Genomic DNA, 26,567 nt, shown 5'->3' with positions numbered 1-26,567 from the left:
TCTCTACAGAAAGTTGGGGCTCGTCTATGTCTGTACAGGAAATGAGGGCAGGTCTTTGTCTCTTTACAGGAAGTGGGGTCAAGTATTTGTCTCTCTACGAGAAGTGCGGGTGAGTCTTTGTCACTCTGCAGATAATGAGGGAAGGTCTGTGTCTTTCTTCAGGTAGTGGGGGTGAGTCTTTGTCTATCTACAAGAAGTGCAAGCTGATCTTTGTCTCTGTACAGGAAGTGGGGGCAGATCTTTGTCTCTCTACAGAAAGTGGTGGTGGGTCTATGTCAGCAGGAAATGAAGTTGGGTCTTTCTCAATCTACAGGAAGTGGGTATGGGTCTGTGTCTCTACAGGAAATGAGGTTGGGTCTTTGTCAATCTACAGGAAGTGGGGGTGGGTCTGTGTCTCTACAGGAAATGAGGTTGGGTCATTGTCAATCTACAGGAAGTGGGGATGGGTCTGTGTCTCTACAGGAAATGAGGTTGGGTCATTGTCAATCTACAGGAAGTGGGGGTGGGTCTGTGTCTCTACAGGAAATGAGGTTGGGTCGTTGCCTCTCTACAGGAAGTGGGGGTGGGTCTGTGTCTCTACAGGAAATGAGGTTGGGTCATTGTCAATCTACAGGAAGTGGGGGTGGGTCTGTGTCTCTACAGGAAATGAGGTTGGGTCGTTGTCTCTCTACAGGAAGTGGGGGTGGGTCTGTGTCTCTACAGGAAATGAGGTTGGGTCATTGTCAATCTACAGGAAGTGGGGGTGGGTCTGTGTCTCTACAGGAAATGAGGTTGGGTCATTGTCAATCTACAGGAAGTGGGGGTGGGTCTGTGTCTCTACAGGAAATGAGGTTGGGTCATTGTCAATCTACAGGAAGTGGGGATGGGTCTGTGTCTCTACAGGAAATGAGGTTGGGTCGTTGTCAATCTACAGGAAGTGGGGATGGGTCTGTGTCTCTACAGGAAATGAGGTTGGGTCGTTGTCTCTCTACAGGAATTGGGGGCTGGTCTATGTCTCTCTGATCTCTTGTATTTCAAACTATATACAGGCATAGCAGAAAGGCAGGCATTCAGTTCCTGGCAGGCAAGCAGTTGGACAGAGGCAGTTGCAATGCATGCTGAAAAGTGAGGGGAGGAATCTTCAGCATCTATAATGCTGGTAGAATCCCAATGTGGCCAAAAGGGAGACTCGGTGGATGGCAAGCTACAAGGCATGTAAATTTGGACAATTTCTGCATTAATTAGACCGATATGTAGATCAAAGGCCTTTTTATTTTATTGTGGGGATTAGGGAAGCAAAACCATGGCAAATTGACAGGTACACGTTAATCTTCTATGTGATATATATATATATATTCCATTTTCTTCTGATTGCCGAGAACCTACAAGAAGCAAGGGTCTATTGGCCCAAGGGTCAAGAAGAAGAAACGAAGGGGGAAAATGGATGCAGTACTAGATTCTTCTGTTCGCTACGCCAGAACCTGCTCTATAATTAAAGGCCCATTGTGATCCGAGTGTTGCTTTAGTGATATTTTCAATCCAGAAAGCCTAGAGACTGTTTTGGCAACTGGACGCCCCAATTCATAATCTCTAGGTGTGATAAAGGCCTATTGGACTTGAAATGTTGCGATGTCTTGTCACTGAGCTAGGATCTGCACAATCGCTGAATTCCGAGTGGACATATTTTGGATTACTCTGTGGTTTATGACAATGGGACCCCCTGAGAGTTGCACCGTATACCCACGAGCTCTGCTTTGCTCCGTTATCTATCATATGTAGAACGTGATGTCATTCTCATCCTTCACTGTGAAGGGGGCACTGCCGGTCACATACACACACAGCTTGAGATAAAGGAAATATTACAGCATGCCGTAATGATGATTATTCAGAATTGCTAACTAGGATGGATGACGGCGATCTACCAGGACAATCTGAGATTCCAGCTTATAAATGGATAATGACATTTTTGGCTACGTGTGGGTAGGCAGCTCACTGGAGGGTGGACGAGTGAGTTGTAAGGATCACTAGAGATGTAAATGATACATCGGTGCCAGCTTCCCAGTGGAGTGAGTGATCGGCCTTTCGTGTTTGTCACATACTCCTCTTGCTGTCACCCGCGTTTGTAAGAGGCCTCCGCGTGATGAGCAAAATCTGGAATAAGCTGGGAATTAATATAATTTACTCGCTCAGCCTCATTTCATCAGAAAATGCTAAAATAACATTAAAATCAGTATATTTAATGTCAAACAATGTTAGATTCATGTCCTTGACATATAGGCCTATCTATGGTGTTTGCATGTCCATAGAGGTCATAGGTCCTATGACTGGTCCCATATCCTTGTATACTGGTCTTACCTAGTGCTGTATGCTGCTCTATTTGTCTCCATAATGCATTACTAGCCCTATATACTGGTCTCTGTATACTATCCGTATAAATGTACCGTATATACTGTTCCTTGTGTCCTAGTCCTCAATACTGGTCTACTGGTCTTTGCATACTAGTTTTTGCCCTTTACACTGATCTACTGGTCTGTATACAAGCCTATTCTTATATACTGCTGTACTGCTCTCTGTATACAAGTCTAATCCTATATACTGGTCTACTAGTTTCTGTATACAAGCCTAAACCTATATACCTATTTACTGGTCTCTATAGCCCTGTGCTGTATTATAGGTTTCCAAATAATAGCCCTCGGCCTCTATGTTGAACCACTAGTCCAGGTATCTTAGTCTTTCTTCTGTATACAGGTCATCTATTTGGCCGAGACAGATGGCAGCCAAACGATCAGGCGAATTATCATGTGGACCACAGCTACCGTGTTTCCCCGAAAATAAGACGGTCTTATATTACTTTTTGCTCCGAAAATGGGTTTGGACTTATTTTCAGGGGATGTCTTATTTTTTTTCCATGAAAAGCAATCCACATTTATTCTTTAAAAAAACAACAACTTTTATTCAAATATAATCGTGTCCTCACACATACACACTGCACATACACATGTACATACACACACACTGCACAGACACATTGCACATACACATGTACATACACACACACACTGCACATACACATGTACATACACACACTGCACATACCCATGTACATACACACACACACTGCGCAGACACATGTACATACACACACACACTGCGCAGACACATGTACATACACACACACACTGCGCAGACACATGTACATACACACACACTGTACAGACACATTGCACATACACATGTACATACACACACACACTGCACAGACACATTGCACATACACATGTACATACACACACTGGACATACATACACATGTATATACGCACACACACTGTACATATAGGTACTTCTCAATAAATTAGAATATCATCAAAAATTAATTTATTTCAGTTCTTCAATACAAAAAGTGAAACTCATATATTACAGAGTCATTACACACAGAGTGATCTATTTCACGTGTTTATTTCTATTAATGTTGATGATTATGGCTTTATTGAGAAGCACTTGTAAATATACATGTATATACACAAGCTGCACATATGGTACATAAACACCAATTAGACAAATAATACACAGGGTTAGTAGTCCCAAGCCCCTGTGCTCATCAGGAAATAATTCTAAGACGTCCCATGCAAGGAAGATATTACCCTATAGAAGAAATGTTTGCACATCAGAACTAGACTAGTAAAAAAAGTAATTTTATTGAATAATAACAATTAAAATCATAGACAATATCAACAAATGGTGAACAGTGCCAAATGAAAAAGGCACCACAGACCAGAGGAAGGTTATATCCAGAAGATGTGAACCGTACCGCCATAAATAAATGCACCCTGTGGCCAATTAATAAGCAATGCCATGAAGGACAAAGTAGCTATACGAAAGCCACACACAGATTAGTAAAAAGGTGGCATAGTAACGGTGAGTATAAGTTAGTAATACTTACCTCTGGTCTGATGGTGCCACGGCCCCTACCTGCGTTTCGGCTGCATGTGCCTTCTTCCGGGGGTAGTGCTCCCTCCGGAAGAAGGCACACGCAGCCGAAACGCGCGTAGGGGCCGTGGCACCATCAGACCAAAGGTAACTATTACCAAACTTATACTCACCTTTAAATGCTGTTCACCATTTGTTGATATTGTCTATGATTTTAATTGGTATTATTCAATAAAATTACTTTTTTACTAGTCTAGTTCTGATGTGCAAACATTTCTTCTATAGGGTAACATATGGTAGATAGTAGCCTAGTTCCTCTAGACATCACTGTCACATAACCATGATCTCAGCACAGGTGCTTGCAGTCATAACCTCAGAGTAGAAACGCTGAGGGCCCTGTGCAGTTGCCCAGTTTGCTAACTCCTAATCAACAGCCCTGACTGTAACTGGGGCTTATTGTTGCAGTAGGGTTTATATTTGCACAATACTCCGAAAATCCAGTAGAATCATGTTAGGGCTTATTTTTGGGGAAGGTGGGTTCTTTAAGCTAAAAATATTCTTATATGCAGGTATTTGTTCTTTATTTCAAGCCCATAAAAACAGGATTGGTCTAAATCGTCTGAACCCGATAAGGTGTCTCATCCTCATTCTGTCGAGTCTCTCGGTAACAATACTTTTCTTTGAATGCCAATTGCGCCTTGATGTTACCTACAAGCCTTATCTTATAGCTCTTATAAATAATTCTGCATTTCACGTTTATGGATTTGCTGTATCTAAAGTCCCCGAGTCCTTATAAAAAGGCTTGGATTTAATTTTCGGTCTTACTGTTCTGTGTTACAGGATGGAATGGGTAACCTGAGAATCACAGAAAAAGGTTTACGGCTTGAGGGAGATTCTGAATTCTTGAAACCTCTGTATGCCAAAGAAATCCGCTCCAGGCCGGTAAGTAAAAAGCTGACTTTCTAATCCCTAATTAGCATTTCTGTGCGGAACCACCGTCAGAGCAGCAGTACCACTGTTACTACTGCTAGGGACCCATGCAAATAATGGGCCCAAACTCAACCCCCTGCCCACCTTCACCCAATAAATAATGCAAGTTATCTCCTTCCTAGAACAAAAGATAACAACCTCGCAAGTGCCTCCCAGTGGAGGTTACAACCATATATGTCAGGGTCAGACCCTCTAATGAGCCTTGCAGCATGACTAGTTTTTCATCCTTACGTACAAGTCTGTAGTCACTTTGTGTTTATTGCACTTAGTGTATGCTGATAGGGTTCTGCGAGCAGGCAATCATGTGGCCGCAAGTATATGATTTGCATGCTTCCGGCCCCATTCCGACTAGACGTGTCCGGCATTGCTCAATACACTTGCATTGAGGGAGGTCACACACGTCTAGTTGGCATGTGACCGCATGTTTGTAAATCACATACTTGCGGTCATGCGTTCGCCACTCCCGGCACCACGGAACCCTCACAGTGCCAGCAAAACATTTTCCCACCCACTGAAAATAATTATGCACATATTACATACATGCACATTATTGGGGGTCAGGAATTCAGTGTGTAAAGTCCATTCAGGTGGATGTGTCATCATTTTTGAATTCTCATTATGAACCAGGAGGTTTCAGGATGAACAAAGGAAAGTTTAAAGGGAATCTGTGAGTAGGATCAACCCAACTAAGCCGTCTATATGAGCATGCAGGTCATAGGAAGCTGAATAAAATGATACCTTAATATCTGCAATCCGATGTCTTAGTCCAGAGTTACTCCACATTTTTCTTAACATGGAAACGAGCTGTTAAGATCTATGGGCCGGACAGAGATCTCCCTAACAGCTCGTTTGCATATTAAGAAAAATGTGGATTTCTCTGGAATAAGACATCGGATTTCAGATATCAAGGTATCATTTTATTCAGCTTCCTGTGACCTTGATGCACGTATAGACGGCTTAGGAGGGTTGATCCTACTGACATAATCCCTTTAATATCACTGAGGAAGGACAGATAAAATCTGAATTTTAATGGCAAAAAAAATGTAATTATTATGAGCATGCGTTACCTCTTCCTGTACATAAGTCCCCCTATTGTTAGATTGTAACAATCTCGCCTATTTATCATCTCCTCCGGAGGCTTGTTCATAAACGTGATATTTTTACGTGTGAGAAATAGGTTCAAATCCCAAGTGAGAGAGGGACATCTATCTCATGCCATTGCCTTGCGCCATCCATTAATAGTACTGTTCTCTTGTAAATTATTCTTGCCTGCAGGTGTAAACAGCAGGTTTTCTAGATCTGTCCTTCGGGAACCAGAGTCACTCCAGGTTTTCAGCATAACAAGTGAATCTGCACTTAGAGGTTTTAAAATTCAATTAAATGAAATCGACCAAGAGAAGAATTTGTGTAATCGTTTCTTTTACTTGCTTTTCTATTAAAACATTTTTATTGACATCATATTTCAGAAGTCCTTGTTAGGCGAATCAAGTGTGACGAACATTTAAGAAAGGGGGGCGGCAGAAAAAATAAAGTCAGATGGAATTAATATACGGTATATATATATATATATATATATATATATATATATATATACAGTACAGACCAAAAGTTTGGACACACAAAACTTTGAATTAACACATGTGGAATTATATACTTAACAAAAAAGTGTGAAACAACTGAAATTATGTCTTATATTCTAGGTTCTTCAAAGTAGCCACTTTTTACTTTGATGACTGCTTTGCACACTCTTGGCATTCTCTTGATGAGCTTCAAGAGGTAGTCACCGGGAATGGTTTTCCAACAATCTTGAAGGAGTTCCCAGAGATGCTCAGCACTTGTTGGCCCTTTTGCCTTCACTCTGCGGTCCAGCTCACCCCAAACCATCTCGATTGGGTTCAGGTCTGGTGACTGTGGAGGCCAGGTCATCTGGCGTAGCACCCCATCACTCTCCTTCTTGGTCAAATAGCCCTTATACAGCCTGGAGGTGTGTTTGGTTTGGGGTCATTGTCCTGTTGAAAAATAAATGATGGTCCAACTAAACGCAAACCGGATGGAATAGCATGCCGCTGCAAGATGCTGTGGTAGCCATGCTGGTTCAGTATGCCTTCAATTTTGAATAAATCCCCAACAGTGTCACCAGCAAAGCCCCCCACACCATCACACCTCCTCCTCCATGCTTCACGGTGGGAACCAGGCATGTAGAGTCCATCCGTTCACCTTTTCTGCGTCGCACAAAGACACGGTGGATGGAACCAAAGATCTCAAATTTGGACTCATCAGACCAAAGCACAGATTTCCACTGGTCTAATGTCCATTCCTTGTGTTCTTTAGCCCAAACAAGTCTCTTCTGCTTGTTGCCTGTCCTTAGCAATGGTTTCCTAGCAGCTATTTTACCATGAAGGCCTGCTGCACAAAGTCTCCTCTTAACAGTTGTTGTAGAGATGTGTCTGCTGCTAGAACTCTGTGTGGCATTGACCTGGTCTCTAATCTGAGCTGCTGTTAACCTGCGGTTTCTGAGGCTGATGACTAGGATAAACTTATCCTCAGAAGCAGAGGTGACTCTTGGTCTTCCTTTCCTGGGGCGGTCCTCATGTGAGCCAGTTTCTTTGTAGCGCTTGATTGTTTTTGCCACTGCACTTGGGTACACTTTCAAGGTTTTCCTAATTTTTCGGACTGACTGACCTTCATTTCTTAAAGTAACGATGGCCACTCGTTTTTCTTTACTTAGCTGCTTTTTTCTTGCCATAATACAAATTCTAACAGTCTATTCAGTAGGACTATCAGCTGTGTATCCACCAGACTTATGCACAACACAACTGATGGTCCCAACCCCATTTATAAGGCAAGAAATCCCACTTATTAAACCTGACAGGGCTCACCTGTGAAGTGAAAACCATTCCCGGTGACTACCTCTTGAAGCTCATCAAGAGAATGCCAAGAGTGTGCAAAGCAGTCATCAAAGCAAAAGGTGGCTACTTTGAAGAACCTAGAATATAAGACATAATTTCAGTTGTTTCACACTTTTTTGCTACGTATATAATTCCACATGTGTTAATTCATAGTTTTGATGACTTCAGTGTGAATGTACAATTTTCATAGTCATGAAAATACAGAAAATCTTTCAATGAGAAGGTGTGTTTAAACTTTTGGTCTGTGCTGTATATATATATAAATATATATATATATATATATATATATATATATATATACACACATATTTTTTTATAGCATTAAGGGGGATTTATTTATTTTATTATTTATTTATTTAAAAAAAAAAAAACTGCTCAAAATAAAATAATGAAAGGAGTGATATTCGCCGTGAAAATTGAATGCAGACACTTCCTTGGTTCCCCTACCGGTCTCTGTGCACCAACTATCATGTGACTACTGTAGTGTCATTGCTGGAGCTGGGGGAACAGAGACCGGCAGGGGACCAGGGAAGTGTCAGCACAGAAGGATCAGGGGGTTGTTAAAGGGACACTGTCACCTGAATTTGGAGGGAACAATCTTCAGCCATGGAGGCGGGGTTTTCGGGGTTTGATTCACCCTTTCCTTACCCGCTGGCGGAATGCTGGCTGCAATATTGGATTGAAGTTCATTCTCTGTCCTCCATAGTACACGCCTGCGCAAGGCAAGATTGCCTTGTGCAGGCATGTACTACGGAGGACAGTGAATAAACTTCAATCCAATATTGCAGCCAGCGGGTAAGGTAAGGGTGAATCAAACACCCGAAAACCCCGCCTCCATGGCTGAAGATTGTTCCCTCCAAATTCAGGTGACAGTGTCCCTTTAAAGTTAGTACTACTCTATTTGTTATTTTACCCCCTATTACGTTGTTATTAAAAATGTCATGGGGCTGGAGAATCTGATTTAAGACTTTTTTTTCCTGCAGCGATTGCAAACTAATGGCTCCACAGGTATAGCCAGAGACAGCTAGATGCTAATGCCCCCATTCATCATTATTTTTTATACTGTTTTGGAGGCATTTTTATGTTTGTGTTAAATTCATTATGGCTTTTACGCCATGTTTACACTGGGATTTCAGTCCTTGTCATTTTTTTTAGGTTTGGCATTGTGGACGTAGGTCATCAATATGTTTGTCCTAGACAACCTCTTTTAAAGGGAATCTGTGAGCAAGTTTTTGCTTTTTAATCTGAGAGCGGCATGTTGTAGCAGTTATGATCTTGATTCCATGGATGTGTCACTTGCTAATCTGTTTTTTCAATAAAATCAGTGTTTTATCAGCAAGAGATTATCACTGCCTGACTAGGTGTCACGTGCACAGCAGTCTGCATATCTGGGTAACCCCGCCTCCTACACTGATTGGCAGCTTCCTGATAATGTAGGCAAGTAACTGCCAATCATGGGTGTGGGTGGGGTTTTATACACAGTTCAGAAGACTTAACAGAGAAAACAGAGATTCTAACAAAACTACTCCATGATGCCCAGTAAGTGACACATTACTGGAATCGGTCTTGGCCCCTACATCATGCTGCTTTCATATTCCATAGCAAAAAACTGCTTACTGATTACCTTTAACTCATGATAAACATTTATCATCAATTTATAGGTTTGGTGATAAATGTAAGTTTGGTGGGTGTCCCAGCAGTTCAATAAAGGGAATTAGGGACTCGTGTCCCGCATGTGAATGGAGTGGTAGTGGACATGGGTAACCAGCGATCCATACACTTCTATAGGACTACTAATGCATGACCACCACTCTCGCTGAGTGACTGCCACTTTTGATACTTTTTAAAAAAGTTTTTAGGGCCTTTAACCCCTTCATGACCCAGCCTATTTTGACCTTAAAGACCTGGCCGTTTTTTGCAATTCTGACCAGTGTCCCTTTATGAGGTAATAACTCAGGAACGCTTCAATGGATCCTAGCGGTTCTGAGATTGTTTTTTCGTGACATATTGGGCTTCATGTTAGTGGTAAATTTAGGTCAATAAATTCTGTGTTTATTTGTGATAAAAACGGAAATTTGGCGAAAATTTTGAAAATTTCGCAATTTTTACATTTTGAATTTTTATTCTGTTAAACTAGAGAGTTATGTGACACAAAATAGTTAATAAATAACATTTCCCACATGTGTACTTTACATCAGCACAATTTTGGAAACAAAATTTTTTTTGCTAGGAAGTTATAAGGGTTAAAATTTGACCAGCGATTTCTCATTTTTACAACGAAATTTACAAAACCATTTGTTTTAGGGACCACCTCACATTTGAAGTCAGTTTGAGGGGTCTATATGGCTGAAAATACACAAAAGTGACACCATTCTAAAAACTGCACCCCTCAAGGTGCTCAAAACCACATTCAAGAAGTTTATTAACCCTTCAGGTGCTTCACAGCAGCAGAAGCAACATGGAAGGAAAAAATGAACATTTAACTTTTTAGTCACAAAAATGATCTTTTAGCAACAATTTTTTTATTTTCCCAATGGTAAAAGGAGAAACTGAACCACGAAAGTTGTTGTCCAATTTGTCCTGAGTACGCTGATCCCTCATATGTGGGGGTAAACCACTGTTTGGGTGCACGGCAGGGCTTGGAAGGGAAGGAGCGCCATTTGACTTTTTGAATGAAAAATTGGCTGCACTCTTTAGCGGACACCAGGCCGCGTTTGGAGAGCCCCCGTGTGCCTAAAAATTGGAGCTCCCCCACATGTAACCCCATTTTGGAAACTAGATGCCCCAAGGAACTTATCTAGATGCATAGTGAGCACTTTAAACCCCCAGGTGCTTCACAAATTGATCCGTAAAAATACAAAAGTACTTTTTTTTCACAAAAAAATTCTTTTAGCCTCAATTTTTTCATTTTCACATGGGCTATAGGATGAAATGGATCCTAAAATTTGTTGGACAATTTCTCCCGAGTACGTCGATACCTCACATGTGGGGGTAAACCACTGTTTGGGCACACGGCAGGGCTCGGAAGGGAAGGCGTGCCTTTTGACTTTTTGAATGGAAAATTAGCTCCAATTGTTAGCGGACACCATGTCGCGTTTGGAGAGCCCCTGTGTGCCTAAGCATTGGAGCTCCCCCACAAGTGACCCCATTTTGGAAACTAGACCCCCCAAGGAACTTATCTAGATGCATACTGAGCACTTTAAACCCCCAGGTGCTTCACAGAAGTTTATAACGCAGAGCCATGAAAATAAAAAATAATTTTTCTTTCCTCAAAAATGATTTTTTAGCCTGGAATTTCCTATTTTGCCAATGGTAATAGGAGGAATTGGACCCCAAATGTTGTTGTCCAGTTTGTCCTGAGTACGCAGATACCCCATATGTGGGGGTAAACCACTGTTTGGGCGCACGGCAGGGCACGGAAGGGAAGGCACGCCATTTGGCTTTTTAAATGCAAAATTAGCTCCAATCATTAGCGGACACCATGTCGCGTTTGGAGAGCCCCTGATGTGCATAAACATTGGAGATCCCCCACAAATAACCCCATTTTGGAAACTAGACCCCCAAAGGAACTAATCTAGATGTGTGGTGAGCACTTTTAACCCTCAAGTGCTTCACAGAAGTTTATAACACAGAGCCATGAAAATAAAATAAAAAATTTCTTTTCTCAAAAATGTGACTTTTGAAATGCAGACTTTGATGGAATGGTGTGCGGACGTCACGTTGCGTTTGCAGAGCCCCTGGTGTGCCTAAACAGTAGAAACCCCCCACAAGTGACCCCATTTTGTAAACTAGACCCCCCAAGGAACTTATCTAGATATGTGGTGAGCACTTTGAACCCCCAAGTGCTTCACAGACGTTTACAACGCAGAGCCGTGAAAATAAAAAAAATCATTTTTCTTTCCTCCAAAATGATGTTTTAGCAAGCAATTTTTTATTTTCTCAAGGGTAACAGGAGAAATTGGACCCCAATAATTGTTGCGCAGTTTGTCCTGAGTATGCTGGTACCCCATATGTGGGGGTAAACCACTGTTTGGGAACACGTCGGGGCTCGGAAGTGAGGGAGCACCATTTGACTTTTTGAATACAAGATTGGCTGGAATCAATGGTGGCGCCATGTTGCGTTTGGAGACCCCTGATGTGCCTAAACAGTGGAAACCCCTCAATTCTACCTCCAACACTAACCCCAACACACCCCTAACCCTAATCCCAACTGTAGCCATAACCCTAATCACAAGCCTAACCGCAACACACCCCTAACCACAACCCTAACCCCAACACACCCCTAACCCTAACCACAACCCTAATTCCAACCCAACCCTAACCCTAAGGCTATGTGCCCACGTTGCGAATTCGTGTGAGATTTTTCAGCATCATTTTTGAAAAATCCGCGGGTAAAAGGCACTGCGTTTTACCTGCGGATTTACCGCGGATTGCCAGTGTTTTTTGTGCAGATTTCACCTGCGGATTCCTATTGAGGAACAGGTGTAAAATGCTGCGGAATCCGCACAAAGAATTGACATGCTGCGAAAATTACAACGCAGCGTTTCCGCGCGGTATTTTCCGCACCATGGGCACAGCGGATTTGGTTTTTCATATGTTTACATGGTACTGTAAACCTGATGGAACACTGCTGCGAATCCGCAGCCAAATCCGCACCGTGTGCACATAGCCTAATTCTAAAGGTATGTGCACACGCTGCGGAAAACGCTGCGGATCTGCAGCAGTTTCTCATGAGTTTACAGTTCAATGTAAACCTATGGGAAACAAAAATCGCTGTACACATGCTGCAGAAAAACTGCACGGAAACGCAGCGGCTTACATTCTGCAGCATGTCACTTCTTTCTGCGGATTCCGCAGCGGTTTTACAACTGCTCCAATAGAAAATCGCAGTTGTAAAACCGCAGTGAAATGCGCAGAAAAACCGCGGTAAATCCGCGATAAATCCACAGCGGTTTAGCACTGCGGATTTATCAAAATCCGCTGCGGAAAAATCCGCAGAGGACCAGAATACGTGTGCACATCCCGAACCCTAACCCTAACTCTAACCCTAACCCTAGTTCTAACTCCAACCTTAGTGGGAAAAAGAAAAATTCTTTATTTTATTATTGTCCCTACCTATGGGGGTGACAAAGAGGGGGGTCATTTACTGTTTTTTTTATTTTGATCACTGTGAGGTTTTATCACAGTGATCAAAATTCACATTGGAACGAATCTGCCGGGCGGCAGATTCGGCGGGCGCACTGCGCATGCGCCCGCCATTTTGGAAGATGGCGGCGCCCAGGAAAGAAGACGGACGGACCCTGGGAGGCTCGGTAAGTATGATGGCGTGGGGGGGGAACACGGGGGGGTGGATCGGAGCATGGGGGGGTGGATCGGAACATGGGGGGGTGGATCGAAACACGGGGGGGGTGTGGATCGGAAGACGGGGGGGTGGATCGGAAGACGGGGGGTGGATTGGAGCACGGGGGGTGGATCGCAGTGCGGGGGGGGTGGATCGCAGTGCAGAGGGGTGGATCGGAGTGCAGGGGGTTGGATTGGAGCACGGGGGGTGGGATTGGAGCACAGGGGGAGCGGACAGGAGGATGGGGGAGCGAAGCACAGGACGGAGGGGAGCGGACCACAGATCGGGGGGCTGGGGGGGCGATCGGTGGGGTGGGGGCACATCAGTGTTTCCAGCCATGACCGATGATATTGCAGCATCGGCCATGGCTGGATTGTAATATTTCACCAGTTTTTTAGGTGAAATATTACAAATCGCTCTGATTGGCTGTTGAAAGTGAAACTGCCAATAAGAGCGATCGTAGCCACGGGGGGGGGTGAAGCCACCCCCCCTGGGCTAAAGTACAACTCCTCCTGTCCCTGCAGGCCGGGTGAAATTACAGTTAACCCTTTCACCCGGCCTGCAGGAGCCCAATTCGGCCATGACGCATATGCTGCGTCACAGGTCGGAATGGCACGGGTTTTCATGACGCATACGGTGCGTCAAAGGTCGAGAAGGGGTTTTAATTAGCTGCAGATTGCTGGGTCCTGGGTCCTGAGACCCCCACGGATCGTTCAAAAGACCGCTGAGGAGGCACGTCTGTGATGTTGTATTGAATCAATATTACACTATGTGCGCTCCTGCCTCCAAGCTACGCATTTTTCACAGGTTTTTTGAGGGATTGGTAGGGGGGGTCTCGTGACTTGGACCCGCACCAATTGTTGCAGGCAATTAAAGTGACAAAAAAATCTAAAAGAAATGGTCAAAAGTTTCTTACTATTTAAAGGGAACCTGTCACATTGTACTCTAGTGGCATCCGAGTGTGTTCCGTTCTTCACAGACAGACATAAAGGAAAAGATGGAGAAAGTTGTTTTACGTATGAGAAAAACTGATGCCACTCTGCTCAAACTCAGATCAAAATCGGTTGAAAGTCTGATCAGAAGCATCGGTCCGTTTACCACTTATATAGAGACATCAGTCATGTGAACCTACCCTAAGATTATTATTATTAACTGAAATCCCCAGTGAGTCTAGTGGCCGGTCCAACTAGTAACTGACAGCAATCTCTCCATGCACAATCATACAGCGAAGACTGTCAATCACTGAGTAGGACCGCCCACTGGACTCATATCATGCAAACAGCAGGGATTTAAATTAATAAAATGCAAGTTTTACCAAAACTTTTCCCACAAAATGTATATCGATCTGATCAGCTCCTCCTGCTCTATAACATCCTGCCCGCAGATCAGATATTATGTTCCCTTTAATCCAAGGGCATTTGATGCGGGCTCCAGCTGTGATCCCGCATCTTTTCAGGCGTCTTTTCGATTTGAATAGCTGACACGTGCCCCTAACAGCCGCGGGTGGAATTATGATCCACCCTCGGCTGTTAACATGTTAAATGCCACTGCCAATCTCTGTATAACACGATCGCATAGGAAATGCATCACTAACCACACCAATCGGTGCCCTTGTCACATAATCATGGGGCGTCAATGGGTTGGGATGACAATCGGGAGTCTGCGGAAGATCCCCGTTCTTGTCATTGTAGAACGCCACGGGCCGGCATTCAGAAGAGATGATGATTTTTGCTACGTGTAACAGGGCTGAAACCATGCTACAAGATCAGAAGATCTATTGAAGCAAATAAAAATTAGTGAAGAAATGTTTTTAAAAATATGGAAAAATATAAAAAAGTTCAAAACACCCCCCTTTGCCCCATTCAAAAGAAAACAGTAAAAAAAAAAAAAAAATACACATATTTGGTATTTCAGAAAAGCCAGATATATATCAAAATATAAACTAAATTAATCTGATCGGTAAATGGCGTAATTGAAAAAAAAAATCAAAATTAAGTTTTTTTGATTCATGCAACATTGCAATCGAATGCAATAAAAGGTGATCAAAACATCATATCTACCCCATTATGGTATCAATAAAAACATCAGCTCAGCACGCAAAAAATAAGTCCCCACCCAACTCCAGATCCCGAAAAATGGAGGTGCTACAGGTCTCGGAAAGTGGTTCCATTTTTTTTTTTTACAAAGTTCTTTTTTTTATTACTTACGGTAAATAAAAAAAGAACCTAGACATGTTTGGTGTCTACGAACTCGTAATGACCTGCAGAATCATAATGGCAGGTCAGTTTTAACATTTAGTGAACATGGTAATAAAAAAACAACTAAACAACAATTATGAAATTGCACTTTGATTTTTTTTCCCCGCTTTCAAGTACACTATATGGTAAAACGGTGACGTTCAAAAGTACAACTCGTCCTGCAGAAAACAATCCCTCACATGGCCATATTGATGGAAAAAAAAAAAGTTATGGATCTGGGAAGAAGGGGAGCAAAAAACAAAAATAGAAAAAAAAAACGGAAGATCCCAAGGTCGTGAAAGGGTTAAATATGATCATCTGATATATCGTAGATCCATGTGGTGTGATGCACACATAATAGAACCATATGGTGCCTTTATAATAGCGCTGTACCATGAAGATATGCTCAAATTGGAAAGTGCGAGATAACTCACCGTAGAGGATATTAAGAATGGGCTGCGGACCCCTTAATGGTGGCCGTGCCCTCCTTTACTATCATTTAGCGCTAGAAGTTACTCTTCGGACAGAATGTCCTTTTGTCCTTTTTTGTAAGCCACTTAGCTTCTAGTCGAGTTGACGGTATAAACGTTTTTTCAGCCCTCCAGATATATTAGAGAGGCGGCCATTAACCCTTAGTTTTACTGACATCGCAACTGAAGACGGGAAACGTATGCTGCGGATCAGTGGGCGCATAAACCGCCTTTACAGCTTCCTCGCCGGCAGGTTAATGACAAAGATTTATACAGACAGCGGAGGTCAGCGGGATCACCATCTGCATATGCGGTAGCCGGGTCTCTGACTGACATAGTGTATGCCGAAGACCAGACATTCGCTTTCCGCTGGGAGTCAGGGCCTCCTACCGCCACCGCAAGTCTACGCTACTGGAACTCTTACTCCCAGACTGTGGTCGAATTAAGACGCAAAAGTACTTGACACTTTCTAGATGACTCCAGTATTCCTCGGAAATGGAAATAACTAATATATATCATCTAAATCCAGATGCTTTTTTTTCTTTCTTTTTATGACTGTAATATATATAAACCCTTGAAGCCGACTTGGTAATATACTTTCCAGGCAGTGTCTTGATTGGTTTGGTCCCAAAGGTTGTGGCTGGTGGACAGTTTTATATTCGAGAATTGACTTCCAACATATATTTATCTACACATGGTTGGGTTCCTCTTGTAAGAAAACCAAAACGGTCATTCAGCATCAGCCGTCCGGTTGAATAAATGAGTACAGTCGAGAGGCGAGACGTCTAATAAGATGTATCACGCTAGGCCCCTACGCAGTAACGAGCATTTCGCCTGAAAAAAGGAAAGACAAAAATCATCAAGAAAAGAGTTGTTGAAATGCTACTTGTCAAGCTCTTAAAAATGTTCCTCAACTTTTTCCTAGTTTTATCTGATATTGGCACAACTGGGAACAACCCCGTTGGCCACCATTACAGATAAATAGTTAAAGGGGTCCTCCAGGATTTCTAATTTTTTTTTTTACTATGTGCCTACCTGTCTGTTGTGCCCTGCGCCAATCTCTGCCGACACACATCAGTCACAACCCGCTCTTGACAGGAGTTCACTCTCTGCTCTGTTGACAGGGCGTGACTGCCAACGTCATGCTGATTGACAGCCGGCTACCTGCTGCCTAACTGCGGGGAGCTGGCTGTCAATCAGCATGATGTCCGCAGTCACGCCCCATTGACAGCAGCGTGGAAGAGGAAAAGCTGCTCTATTGATGTGGAGCAGCTGAATCGCCGGCAGGAGTGGTCAGTGAACGCTTTGAGCCGGCCCCGTGACGAACAGGCAGGTAGTTGCCTCTGTTAGCAACTACCTTCCCATTAGTTTTTAGGTCTAAAGTAAAAAGTTAAATAAAATAGTCCTCAAAAAGCCCTTTGATAGACTAGTTATACAATGATATAGATTATGTCATTCTTTGTAAGAAGGTAGAATTGCCAGGTAGAAATCTCTAAAACTGGTTGATGACTAAATTAAGAGCCAGTAGGGATCAATGGCCGCCGTATTTACCCACACCGGGTCACAATACTAATGCACTAGACGATCCAGCAGGCCTCCATTGTAAAGGTGCAAAATAGTGATGAAACAACCACTCACGAGCCGACCATTCATGGAGGGGTTGACGCCTAGTATTATTTATGCACATGGATGAGGCCATACACTTTTTTTTTCTTCACAGGATGCAGCCAGGCCCCATAGTGTTGGCTGGGCGAATTTGGGGCGCCTGTCCCTGTAGGGTGCACTTACATAATGCTGGACAGCCCGCCTGATCTATTGGTTTAGGTGTGACTATACACTACATGAATCTGAGTGACTGGCCCCCTATACAAGTAGGCAGGTCCTTTTCAGATGGTCCCTAAATAGAAGACCATAAACCAGGGACTTCATCAAATGGCTGCCTTGTCGCAAAAATGAAGACATAGTCCCTTTATTTATTTAAGGACAACAGATAGGCCAAGAACGATGGTATATAAAGGTAGATGAATGGATATACTGTATGCACTTCGGGCTACCAGTTGGACACCAGTCATAATACGACAATCATTGAGTAAAGAATTATACTGTTAAGGCATCTACAGTGTCGAATTGGACCATGTTCTGCAGGTTTTGAAGGATCTAAGCCAGTGACGTAATATAGAGGGCAAATAGAAATAAAGCCCATGAAGAAAGGGCCCACCTCAGTATTTGCCCATATTGCATCCTTACTGGTGGTATGAGGCTTGTGGTATTTCCTGATGATTGGCACGGCCACATTAGGGTGACGTAAGAAATTAAAGATAACTTCTCAATCCTGCTGTTAAAGTGGACCTCAAACTTTCAATAAATATGTAATTTTAATTTTTTTTTATCTGGTGTAAATGCTGCGGTTCTCCTGAATCTGGTGATGTCCATCTTTTGCTCCTGCGACTCCCCGTTCCTGAGATATGGCCCCTTCTTCCCTGTATGTGATTTAGTCTTTTTTTTTATCCAAGTGGGTGTAGTCTTCAACACTTCTCATAGTGTCTTCTTTATGACCACACCCGCTTGACTAAAATAAACTAGATTTATATACACGGAAGAAGGGGCCATATCTTAGGAACAGAGAGGCGCAGGAACAAAAGAAACAACGCTGGATTCAGAAGAACGGCGGCATTTACACCAGGGTAAAAAAATACATACGGTATTTAGGGCAAGTGCCACGTTCCTGTATAAACAAGGGAAAGGACAGGGCCTTGTTTTGTAACCCCTTCCTCTGATTATGCGTTTACTCCGATTTTTATGTAACTTTGATATTTTTCCATTATTCCTACTGATGTGATAGAGATGGAGATTTTTGTAAAAAATGGGAAAAATTCTATGGAACATTTGCAAAGATAAACTTTAGTAAGAATGGCTAAGAATTAATGGTCACCGTCAGACACTCGTGAACATAACCCGACAAATGGTGATTTAGGATTCTGATATAGAAATGATTCTCATGATGAATTTCTAGTGTGTGGATGAAATAGCGCATCCTCCTGGGTATGTAAATGATTAGGCGGTGTGCGCCACTTCCAATGTCTTGTGTGATCTTTTGGTATTGTAAATTATTAAGACCTAATCTGTTCTCCCCGTGTTGTTGTACCCGCAGGGGAGCCCGTTATACCTTCAGTCGGATCGAAATATAACTCTAAATATTCTCAATGAGGATATGAAGCCCGTCACTCAACTTGTCACAGGTAAGAAAGTCGAAAGTTCTTAAAAACTTTCCAAGGAGGTCGATACGAAGATCGAGAAGTTGAGAGGTCTTTGTGACAAGTTACGTAGATAATTTGGTCTACTCTTAAAAATCTGTACATTTTATTAAACATTTTTTTGGGGTGACTTGAAATTCTCAATCCTTTAAAGACTATTTATAATATATTTGAAGGTTTGACTCCAGAATTGCCTTTTCCTTGGTCCAGAATATGTTGGATGAATCATGAGTTTTTAAAATTTTAGTGATTATACATGGGATAATGTGCTGTAAATTTGGAGATATGTGACCTCAAAAATAAGTTCACATGTCGCATATTTTCCATCGGGATTTGGAAGCTGCTGATTAGCGATAAACTATAAATTACAGTTAGAACCTCAGAGGAAGTGTGGAATTTTGCTGCAGCACTCCCACAGGAGAATTGGAGTATTACATGGAGTCCATGTATTACATGGGTGCTTAGCCCCCCCAGAGAGAGATAGACACTCATTGTAGCCTTCTCTGTTCTAAGAATTTGATGGACGTTCCAGATGACAAACTTTCCTCTTTTATGTTATAATAAAGTGCTTAAAAATAAATGCTATAAACTAGACAAATCCCTTTAAAAAAAGTCTAGCTGGACACCACTATCATCCATTTTAGAAAACAAGTTCGAAAACATAATAACTTCTGTGGTCCTAGTATTGAGACTCTCTCTGCCTTCCAACCTCTCAGCTGTGAGAGGTGACCCTCTGTCCTCTGCCATTTATCCTATTCTCCTATCTCACCCTTTAGAACCATCGTTGATTATTTCGTAGAGGAGAAGAAGTCTTGACGCTGCAATCTGTTGGTATCGCCAACACTTAAACTAGATGAATGTGGAGGTCTTTACATGTCACTTTCAATCATTTTGGCAGATAAAAATGTCTCTCCTGCTACCTTTCAGTTCACTGAGAGATCAGATTACGGCCGTCTATTGAAGTGTGGGAAGGGAGAGGAGGAGGGAGGAGCAAAGTGTGAGAATAGGTGGAGGGAGACACAAACAGATAGTGCTGCAGCTTTCAAGTATTTACCATGTTTTAGTATTTGATTCACAATTACACTGCCAAGTTGTGCTGTGTAATGCCCCTCATGCTGCTCTTCACTGTGAAGATGTGCCACATATAGACCATGAGCAGGTCTGGGTGTGGGATAGCTGCTAGTTTCCCCATACTGGTCTCCATCTTGTACTTGTAACAATGTCCCACATTCTGTCGCTCTTTACACACACATAAAAAAATCCTTCTCACCTGATCTTGCTCCCTTGGCGAACAGTGTCCCCTACCTCCTCCGCAGTTGGGGTGGCACACGGCAGTGAGGTGACGCACAGCCGCGACGGAGATGCCAACATCAGCTGATGGCCTCTGATTGGCGGCATCTGGGCCGCAATACATTTCAATTGAATGTGCGTTGCAATTCATATTCTGACCACTTAGAGTTGAGCAGATCTATTCGCGTGACCACAGTCCATGGTCCAGGTCAGTAGTATCTGGGCTTGGACATGAACTGTGCGAATGTCCATATCCTTGGGGATGCAAGCGTGGCTTATGATTAGCCGGGCTGGCGAGACGTCACCTGTGCGTAGCACAGATCCCATCACACCAGGCTTGGGAAAACCCGAAAAGTCAGAAAATTGAATGCATCTCTTGTTCCTGGCCAGAGAGCACTGACCTGGTCTGTGATCCGCTCAGCTCTATAACCACTGGTGGCCTCTTATAGACACATATAGCAAAACATCTCCAAACAGAGTATCACAAAATCATGGTTTTTGGAATTTTTCTTAATGCCGATCTTCTCATGTGACTCATCTTGGGATATGTCAAGTCAAGGGGAAACGTACGGAAGGACACATCAGTACGTAGCAAAAGAAATGCAAAGATGAGTAAGAGAAGCTCTAATTTGACTTGATTGGACAAGTCCTATGTTGGCATTGAACAGCACTGAGATATTACTACTAGTGATGAGGGAACGTGCTCCGATAAGGTGTTATCCAACCATGCTCGGGTGCTAACCGAGTGATTTCGGCGTGCTCGAAGAATATGTTCAATTCCTCGCGGCTGAATGTCTGTTTGACAGCCGCAACACATGCAGGGATTGCCTGTTTGTTAGACAATCCCTGCATGTGTTACGGCTGTGGAACAGACGTGAGACATGAAGATGCGACGGGGCTTGAATATATTATTCGATCACACCGAAATCACTCGGTTAGCACCCGAGTATACGCCGATAACACCTTATCCCAGCACGTTCCCTCATCACTAGTTACTACATTTTTACATTTTGGGTCACTTTTACTAATTAAATCCTTCCGTGTGAAATCGTTACTTACAACCCATTGTTAATTTGCAGTTAAAGCCATGAAGTCCCTACGTCTTTCCCGGGACTTGCAGGAGACCCATATATGCCAGTGACTTGCCATAAGTGCCTGCCATAGAGGAATGATTTGCTTACTGAATTTCCTTCTACAGTGTCTTGCATGATAATTACATCTCTCTGGATATGTAAGGCCATAGATCAATATCTGTTGTCTGTTCTAAGTAGGCCATTCATGTCATTTATTTTATATGGCAGGGCCTTTTGTTCCTAACCCGAATAGTTATTCAGTATTCTCCTTTTTTTTTACAGTAATAATTTTTCAGATTTTTAATACCGGTAACCTTTTACAATAATAGAGAAAGGTTTCTGAGCGGTAGATCTTTGTTCTAAAGATTCAGCAGCTAATACAATAAGTTCAAGGTATGGTTCACCGGAGAATTAAAGGGATTTTGTCCTATTTTTTTTGCTCAAGTTCAAATAGTTGGAGCAGTGGGAAAGAGCCACCTTCTCTCTGTGTGTGTAGATGAGGAATAAAAAAACGCTTCTGGCAATCATATGACTTGTAACAGGAATTGTTCTCCAGTTTTCCTCTCTGCAGGCTATGTTTCTAATTTTCAATTGTCTCTGAGCTGGTGGGTGGTAACTATCTGCAGTGAAATCTTCCATACCCTGCACACAGAGACATAAGGAGATCCTGAGCTCCTGTCTGCATGTAGAATTTGGTCAGAAGGAACAGCAGCAGCATGGATGATATTTTACAGCAGTAGTGAGCAGAGTTACTGCCTCTTTACACTACTCACTCATTCTCCAACCTCCCTGAAAGAAGTTGTCTGGGACTGTAACATTGATGGCCTATTGTTAGGATAGCTCATCAATGTCTTATTAGTAGGGGGGGGGGGGGCGACACAATTTCTGGCCATTATATGACTTGTAACAGGAATTGTTCTCCAGTTTTCCTCTCTGCAGGCTATGTTTCTAATTTTGAGTTGTCTCTGAGCTGGTGGGTGGTAACCATCTGCAGTGAAATCTTCCATACACTGCACACAGAGACATAAAGAGATCCTGAGCTCCTGTCTGCATGTAGAATATGTTCAGAAGGAACAGCAGCGGCATGGATGATATATTACAGTAGTTGTGAGCAAAGTTACTGCCTCTTCTCACTCATTCTCCAACTTCCCTGAAAGAAGTTGTCTGGGACTGTAACATTGATGGCCTATTGTTAGGATAGCTCATCAATGTCTTATTGGTGGGGGGGCGACACAATTTCTGGCCATTATATGACTTGTAACAGGAATTGTTCTCCAGTTTTCCTCTCTGCAGGCTATGTTTCTAATTTTGAGTTGTCTCTGAGCTGGTGGGTGATAACCATCTGCAGTGAAATCTTCCATACACTGCACACAGAGACATAAAAGATCCTGAGCTCCTGTCTGCATGTAGAATATGTTCAGAAGGAACAGCAGCGGCATGGATGATATTTTACAGTAGTTGTGAGCAAAGTTACTGCCTCTTCTCACTCATTCTCCAACTTCCCTGAAAGAAGTTGTCTGGGACTGTAACATTGATGGCCTATTGTTAGGATAGCTAATCAATGTCTTATTCGTGGGGGGAAGGGGCCACACAGTTTCTGGCCATTATATGACTTGTAACAGGAATTGTTCTCCAGTATTCCTGTCTGCAGGCTATGTTTCTAATTTTCAGTTGTCTCTGTGCTGGTGGGCGGTAACTATCTGCAGTGAAATCTTCCATACACTGCACACAGAGACATAAGGAGATCCTGAGCTCCTGTCTGCATGTAGAATTTGGTCAGAAGGAACAGCAGCGGCATGGATGATATTTTACAATAATTGTGAGAAGAGTTACTGCCTCTTTACACTACTCACTCATTCTCCAACTTCCCTGAAAGAAGTTGTGTGGGACTGTAACATTGATGGCCTAGAGTTAGGATAGCTCATCAATGTCCTATTGGTAGGGGGGCAACACCATTTCTGGCCATTATGACTTTTATCCCTCTGTATTAGAAGCCTCAGCATTTTGTTTCTCTTCTCCCCCCTTCCACACCAAAGGCTTTTATATTCACTGCAGACAGATTTGTAGGCAGATCTGAGCAGTTTTTGAGCGCGAATGATCAAGAGTCAAAAAAAGTCCAATAAGTAGAGAAAAAAGCAGATTTCTCCTATTAGACAGATGACAAAGTTTCTTATCTTCAATTGTACTATTGATTTATGAAATAAGTGTAGTTACCATTTAATATTTAACTCTAGTTTTGTTTTTCTTCGCAGCATCGGACGGTATTCGGGCGCGAGGGAATAATCTGGAGGTGATGTCAAACAAAGGAAAGCTACTGTTTTCAGCAAATGACAAGGAAGTGGTTGTGGGAGCGGATAGATTGCGCGTTTTAGGTACATTTTTATTAGTATCTTAATGTCACGACTGTTCTTTTAAAGACTGTATAGAGTGTTAAAGGGATTGTGCAGATTTGCAAAAAACATGGCTGATGTTTCCTCATGAAATAGCACCACACCTGTCCCAAGGTTACATGTGGTATTTCAACTCAGCTTCATTCACTTTCATCACAATAACATTGCTGAGCTTCAATAGCAGGCACAACCTGGAAAAAAATTTTTTGCTTCCATGCTATATACTCACTAGAAGTGTCGAAAAAATGTGGCAGAGGTGAGTTGTAAAATGTGGCAAATTGATTAATGGCACAAAATAAGAGCAAAGTCAGACGGCCATATAATTTGGACCAAGATCGTCATGGAGTGCATGGACTAACCGGCGGCTCTCCATACCCAAACGTGACAGCTGCATAGAAATACATGGAGCTGTCATGGTTGGGTCAGGACTCAGGAGAGCTACTGGCCAGTTCGTCCACGGCGGACCGAACTCGTTCTGAGTTATACTGCCATCTGACTGCACCCTAATGGCGTACAATAAGCCAACCAAGAGATAGTGTACGACAGAGAAAAGTGTCTAATCCCTTGCAAGGTGGACCAAGATACACCAGATCTTTCAGATATCAAATGTCACTGTGATAAATTTGGAACATCTTCTGCCTGGTCTGGGTTCATAATATCAAGCTTAATAAGAGTATTAATAAATCTGCCCCAATGTATGAGTGTAGGAAAAATTTAAAGGAGTTTTCACCGGATTTATTAAAAATTTAACTGATTATCTCTTCCAATTGCCGCTGTTCTACTGATTCTGGAACAGTTTTTCTTTTTCCTCTGCGCCCCACCGTTCCAAAGTTATGCCTCTCAGAAATAAAGGCGCAAATTTTCCCTTCGAGCAAGTGGGCGTGCACCACAGAACTTCTCTGTGGGTTTTTGATTTTTCTCCTCTGATTTTGTCCAATCAAAATACAGCCACGCCCACAGAGAAGGTCTGTAGTACACGCCCTGCAGCTTCAAGGGAAAATTTGCACATTTATTTCCGGAGGGCCTAACTTTGGAAAGGAGGGGCGCAGAAGAAAAAGAAAAACAGTTCCAGAATCGGTGCAGAGCAGCAACATTTGGAGGAGGTACTTGGTTTTAATTTTCAAAAATATACTAAAAGGTCCTCTTTTAGCAACCTGGGGTGCAGGTGGTTACACCCAGAGACTGGATGCAAGTGTCTTGGCTTAGCTAACAGCAGGACTTAATTGGTACAGGTTTCACCCTTCAGACTTGTGAATCCTCAAATCAAAGGCACAATGCGTTCTGTGAGGATTCTCTGGTACTGGCGCGATTTGCATTCTTGTAGTCACATGCCGACTAGACGTGCGTGGCCTCGCTCAATCCAGCATATTGAGCGAGTCCGAACACGTCTAGTCGGAATGTGGCCGGGAGTACACAAATTGTGTACCTGGAGTCACAGGATGGCCGTTCCGGCATCGGAGAATTTAACAGCGCACACTTGATGTGAGGAGTCACAAGTCTGCATTCGCATAAGGTGACTACAGACTTGTAGCCTAAGGCCGAACAACCCCTTTAAGGATCAGCCATCAATGTAAAAATCCTGAAAAAGTCCTTTTAAATAAATATGTGAATACATACAGTTATAAACAAATATTCGAAACAATCCGGCTATCTAATCGTTTCCATTATGGCAGTGATCCTCCGGATTTACTAGTGTTCGGCTGCTAAATCTCGCAAAATGCGAGTATAGCGGCCGCAGTCTTTCCCGCTTGTAGCCATGGTAACAACGGGCAACTTAGCACAAAATAGTTATCTGGCGTACGATGTTCCTGTTACTGAAGGAACATCGTAATTCCTTGTAGAAGGAGCTGTTTTTTTTTTTTTAAGACCCTAGAGAGTCTACTTCAAGTTCTCTTAAATTACACAGAGCGATGGAGGTTTATAAAGCAGGCTGTCAGCGTGATTGAATTCCCAAAACGACGGCATCTCCGATAAAATGACAATTTCAAAAGGAATCTCTTAATTCAAATCTTATCGTTCACTCCGTATTTGACGTATTATTTCAAGGAATAAGTGACTGGTGGCAATATGGAGGCCTCGTAAACAAGTGAAATCTAGTCGTAGCCAGGAGAGCCAGAGATTTGTTGATCTTTGGATGTTGTGAGCCTCTAGTTGAAGGAAGTAAGGAAGATACAATCATGGACGAAAGTGTTGGCACCCTTGAAATTGTTCCAGAAAATCGAGTATTTCTCCAAGAAAATTATTGAAATTGCACATGTTTTGTTATACACATGTTTATTTCCTTTGTGTGTATAGGAACAACCAAAAAACAGAGAAAAAAGGCAAAAAGGACATACTTTCACACAAAACCCCCAAAATAGTCCTGACAAAAATTGTCACCCCCAACTTAATATTTGGTTGCACACGCTTTGGAGTAAATAACTGCAATCAATCAATTCCTACAACCATCAACAAGCTGCTTACACCTCTCAACTTGGATTTTAGACCACCTTTCTTTTGCAAACTGCTCCAGGTCTCTCATAAGTGAAGGCTCCTTCTCCCAACAGTAATTTTAAGATCTCTCCACAGATGATCAATGGGATTTAGATCCGGACTCATTGCTGCCACTTCAGGGCTCTCCAGCGCTTTGTTTGCATCCATTTCTGGGTGATTCTTGAAGCGTGTTTGAGGTCATTGTCCTGCTGGGAGACCCATGACCAAGGAGG

The 26,567-nt window shown here is 42.7% G+C and overlaps 1 protein-coding gene across 2 annotated transcripts in view; it reads left to right on the top strand.

Moving 5' to 3' along the window:
* Positions 1-26,567, top strand: part of SGCD (sarcoglycan delta) — a 639,540-nt gene that overhangs the window by 527,618 nt on the left and 85,355 nt on the right. For both annotated transcript variants that reach the window (XM_069763505.1, XM_069763507.1), the window contains 3 exons: positions 4,749-4,850; positions 19,007-19,094; positions 23,725-23,844. In XM_069763505.1, coding sequence (XP_069619606.1) covers positions 4,749-4,850; positions 19,007-19,094; positions 23,725-23,844 — 310 coding nt within the window. The remainder of the gene's footprint in view (positions 1-4,748; positions 4,851-19,006; positions 19,095-23,724; positions 23,845-26,567) is intronic.

This window comes from Ranitomeya imitator, chromosome 4 (assembly GCF_032444005.1).
Source record: "Ranitomeya imitator isolate aRanImi1 chromosome 4, aRanImi1.pri, whole genome shotgun sequence".
NCBI classification, from domain to species: domain Eukaryota; kingdom Metazoa; phylum Chordata; class Amphibia; order Anura; family Dendrobatidae; genus Ranitomeya; species Ranitomeya imitator.
The sequence above is the reverse complement of the archived record's forward strand: the minus strand, read 5'-3'. Positions and strand labels throughout refer to the sequence as shown.